The 4,797-nt window shown below is 39.6% G+C and overlaps 1 protein-coding gene across 1 annotated transcript; it reads left to right on the top strand.

The window, feature by feature from the left end:
- Positions 1 to 3,863: 3,863 nt before the first annotated feature.
- LOC131023366 (glycerate dehydrogenase HPR, peroxisomal-like) lies at positions 3,864 to 4,406 on the top strand. The gene is made up of 3 exons (XM_057952906.1): positions 3,864 to 3,950; positions 4,039 to 4,097; positions 4,244 to 4,406. The coding sequence occupies exons 1-3, from the start codon at positions 3,864 to 3,866 to the stop codon at positions 4,404 to 4,406; spliced, it is 309 nt and encodes a 102-aa protein (XP_057808889.1).
- The last annotated feature ends 391 nt before the right edge of the window (positions 4,407 to 4,797 follow it).

Here is a 4,797-nt window from a genome sequence, read left to right as displayed (position 1 = left end):
CATTGGAATGGTGTTAAACACATTCTACGTTATCTAAAGGGTACTATTGACCTTGGATTATATTATCAAGAAAATTCTGATAATAGTCTAGTGGGATATTCGGATGCAGGATTTTTATCCGATCCACATGAAGTTAAGTCACAAACTGGATATGTTTTCACATGTGGTGGAACTGCTATATCATGGAAGTCTGTGAAGCAAATCTTGACTGCAACATCCTCAAATCATTCTGAAATCATTGCAATCCACGAAACAAGTCGAGAATGTGTATGGTTGAGAAATGTGACGAGTCATATCCAAGAGTCGTGCAGGTTAGCTTCATCAAAGGCCAAACCAACTGTTTTATATGAAGACAATGCTGCTTGCATCGCGCAACTCAAGGAAGGATACATCAAAGGCGATAGGACGAATCATATTTCTCCCAAGCTCTTCTACACACACGACCTTCAAAAGGATGGCGATATCGACTTTCAACAAATTCGCTCAAGTGATAATCTAGCGGACTTATTCACCAAGGCATTACCAACATCGACATTCAGAAAGTTGGTACACGAGATCGGCATGCGTCGACTCAAAGATCTTCAATGATCTCAAGTTCAAGGGAAGCAGTTGTATTCTTTTTCCTTCGACTAGGTTTTGTCTCATTAGGTTTTCCTAGCAAGGTTTTAATGATATAACATTTTTGTTTTAGGGATTGGTCAATTAAGGGGAAGTGCTGTAAATATATCTTCTAGATATATGTTATGTGTGTTGACCAAGAAATCTCCCTAAAACCCTAGCTTCCTACTTGTATAAATAGAGGCATTTGGCCCACATATTGAATACACTTCATTCGTATTCTCTTCTCTATTCTCTCTAGTTTATAACAGATGGGACTATATATATATATATATATATATATATATATATATACATAGGGGAGAGCTAGAATAAAAACACTCATAAGTGTATAAAATATACTCCCTCCGTCCCACTAGAATTGACACTTTTGAGTTGGGCACGAAGATTAAGAATAAAGGGTTAAGAGTGTAAAGTAGGTAGGGTCCACTTATTTTATGTGTGTAGAGAATGTAGGGACCACATACCATTTGAGGAAAGTGTCAATTCTAGTGGGACAAACAAAAAAGGCAAGTGTGCCAATTCTAGTGGGACGGAGGGAGTAAATGATTTTCAGCCATTAGATTATCAAGATCTACGGTTGATTCGTAACCCTATTGGATGAATTCGTGGTCCTGAGTTCGAATCCCAAAGGTAACAAAAATTTATTTTTCGCAATTCGTAACTCTGTTGGATAAATTCATACGTGTTCTACATCGCTGTTTACTACCTCAACGTGGCTAAACCTAAGCAAATCCCCCCCCCCCCCCCGCGTTTTAACGGTGTTAAAACGCCGTTAGAAAATTATTTTTTAAAAATTTTTAATTCAGGTGGGTGCGGTCCAGCTCTCTCTCCCCTTCGTCCACTGTTTCTGCCGCCGCCGGTGTGGCTTCCTCCGTTCCCAACTTCTTCTCTTCCCTCAGTCGACTTCTTCTCCGTCCGTCCGAACGGCCAAAGCCACAACTCGATCTCCACCTCTCGGCCTCTTGCTCGGAATAGGGCGGCCGAGGTTGTCCCCATCGTCGCATGCTTCTTCTCCGGCCCACGGCCGTCGTCTCCCTCTTCTTTGAGTTCCGACAAAGCAGCTGCCGATCTCACCAAATTCCTCCATCACCATCTTTGTTCTTCTTCAAGTCATACAAATTCCTCCCCCAAAACCTCCAATTTCAGAAAAACTCCATCACCATTGCTGGTTTTTTTAATGCAACACATTGACGCCGCTCGACTCCGGCGAACGCGCCCTCGCGCCGCTTGACCTCCTTCGGCCCCTATCCTCTCAGATCTGGGAAGACGGGCACCGCCACCGCTCTGCCTCACCTCCAAATACCACACTCGGTCAGAAAACTCACGGACGCCAGGTCCGCCGCCTCTCCTTCCCCAACGATGAACCGTTCTCGCTGGGATTTGGAGAAAGGCTGGCTGGAATTGGGGGTAAGGTAGCAAAGGCGGCGCGTTCGCCGGAGTAGTGTCTGGGGGTTGGGGACTAGGGCACTTAAGAGGGAGGCTGCAGCGCCTTTGCCGTCGCCAAGGGAGGAGGCGGCGATGCGATTGCCGGAGTTTCAGAGGCGGCGATGCGGTTGGGGCTACCGCCATCATTAAAATAATAATAAAAAAATATTTTTTTAACGGCGTTTTAACACCGTTAAAACGCGGGGGGAATTTGCTTAGGTTTAGCCACGTTGAGGTAGTAAACAGCGCTTACCCTGACTATATGGTCTTATACGTGATAGGGGCCTCAACGTTGGGGGGGGATTTGGTACTTAACCTCCCCTAATTTTAGTGAGATCTTGGGCACGATCTGATGCGTTTATTTCATCAATCCTATGGCTGATATTGTATCTGGAGGGTGATTTTTTTCGCAGGGTTCGAATCCTAGAGGGAGTAGAATATTTTAAATTTTGTTATTCATCAGTATATATTGCATTGTTCATCAACATATACTGCCTTGTTCACCAGTATATATGTCTTATTCATTACCAATTTTTGAAATTTTATTTTTCATCAGTATATATATCTTGTTCGTTAGATATACGTCTTGTTCATTAGTATTATATGTCTTATTCATTGTCCTCATGTTACACGAAAAATATGAGGTCTCACTGGAGCACGCCCCTATATATTATTAAATTGAGGTTTATTATAAAAGAAAAAGAAAAAAATCCCTTGAGAGCACAGAACGCAGACTAAGGGCACGAAACTCGAAAAGAGATCGTTAAGCTAAGAATCCTGAAGACACTAGCAATCCCATAACTCAGGATAGTCGTCCATCTCATCTGACCAACGTCTATTTACTATATTATTCATTGCCCTCATGCTATCACTATTGCTACAATCAACTACAAAGTCCCTCGGCTTGTAGCTCATTTCTCCCGCATTCCTGAGACGACCTTTTATGCTACCTTCCGGAACCGCTTGCATCGGCTCCCTTCCCATGCCCTTTCCCGTGCCCTTTGGGCGGCCACGTCCCCGCTTGGTCGTCTTGTCCGAGAGCATTTGCATCCCCTGATTAACCTGCTCTTCTAACCGACTAATGCGACTAGCAATATTGTTGCAGCGAAGTTATTAATTTACGTAATAGGCTTAAGTTGGGACCAAAGAAAATTATTATTTTCGAGGAGTTATTAATTTATTAAGTGTTAATATAAAGAGGTTCTATTGTAGCTATTCTTAAATATAAAAATCCAAATTAAACAACCAGCAAAAATCACATTTCACATGATATACTAAAAAAAAAAATAGGCATAACGGTTCATACATAACGGTTTGTTTCAAAAACCGTTATGTGTGAGCGCTTTTTTTAGAATAGATAACGGTTTACTAAACTTTCGTTATGTATGTAGTGTTATCCTTATACATATATAACAGTATCAAACCATGCGTTATGAATGAGCGTTATCTATTAGTCGTATAGATAACGCTATTAGTGAATCGTTATGAGATGCGTTATCTATGAGCTTTTCTTTGATAACGATAGTTAAAACGTTAAGAGAAGCGTTATATATGAGCGTTCATTTATAACAGTTGTTTTCAACTGTTAAGTTAACTGTTATGTATGAGCATTTTTTTTTCATTTTTTTTCTAGGTTTTTATCAATTTATTTTTTCAAAATAATAATATATCTATTTTAAAAATAATAAAAAGTTTTTATCTAAAAATTAAAAGTTAAAAAAGAAATTTATTTGAATTAGTACTTAACTAAATAAAAATTAATTTTAATTACTAAAAATAGAATAATTTAACTTATCAATTCAATTATTAATAATTTAATGGTGCCTGATTTGAACTTTTTGATTTTCAGTACATGCTATGGAGTTTTGAGATTTGTTATGGAGAATGGAGCAAAGGGTTGTGAGGTATGGTAATTGTTGTTTAGAACTTTGCCATAGTTGTCTTCTTTTGATACCTTTCAGATTTAATGTACTTGATGCTTGTATTGCACAGGTCATAGTTAGTGGGAAACTTAGGGCTCAACGGGCCAAGTCCATGAAATTCAAGGATGGGTACATGATTTCTTCTGGTCAACCAGTGAAGGAATACATAGACTCTGCTGTTAGACATGTTATGCTCAGACAGGTCTTTTATGTGATATCTGATTGATGTAGCATTTGTTACATTCATCTGATCTCTCATCTGTTGTTGGCTGTAGAATATCACGAAGAAATCAAGGGAATCTATTTATACTTGGAATGGTGAATAAGGAGAGGCTGGGGAAGATGAAGAAGAAAGCCATCCTTATTAACTGCAGCCGAGAACCTATAACTGATGGGGCTGCTCTTGTCGACCACTTGAGATGTCACAGCCCGCCCTAACTAGGGATAGTTAGGCCGAGTGATCCACGACTAGGGATGGGGTTAAAGAAGAAGGGGAAGAAAAGGGGCGTCATTTATAGCCGTAAAATTTACTCATCTTAATAAAACTCGTCATTTTTATTCATTAATACTCAATTGAAAACAGTCTATGAAAGACTGCATAAAAGTTAATTAATATCATTAATCAAGTTATACATCATATGCAACCATTCTCTTAAGACTCAAAGTATGACATAACATACTATAACATCAACAACATCTTGCAGCGGAAAGTAGCTAGACATATGTATGAAGACATATTCTAGACAGGTTAACTATTTATTAACAACCCTGGAGACTCCGCTCATTGCAGCACCATCATCACATCAGCTCAACCTGCACATTTAGAAAA

The sequence above is a fragment of the Salvia miltiorrhiza genome, chromosome 4 (assembly GCF_028751815.1).
Source record: "Salvia miltiorrhiza cultivar Shanhuang (shh) chromosome 4, IMPLAD_Smil_shh, whole genome shotgun sequence".
NCBI lineage: Eukaryota > Viridiplantae > Streptophyta > Magnoliopsida > Lamiales > Lamiaceae > Salvia > Salvia miltiorrhiza.
This window is presented reverse-complemented; position numbering and strand designations above follow the sequence as displayed.

What these genes read in the sequence shown, in the direction of transcription:
- LOC131023366 (XM_057952906.1), top strand. Translation starts at nt 3,864, where the DNA reads ATGGTGCCTGATTTGAACTTTTTGATTTTCAGTACATGCTATGGAGTT. An exon ending in ATGGAGCAAAGGGTTGTGAG is followed by an intron (nt 3,951 to 4,038) that starts GTATGGTAATTG and finishes TGTATTGCACAG; the next exon opens with GTCATAGTTAGTGGGAAACT. An exon ending in TCCATGAAATTCAAGGATGG is followed by an intron (nt 4,098 to 4,243) that starts GTACATGATTTC and finishes TGTTGGCTGTAG; the next exon opens with AATATCACGAAGAAATCAAG.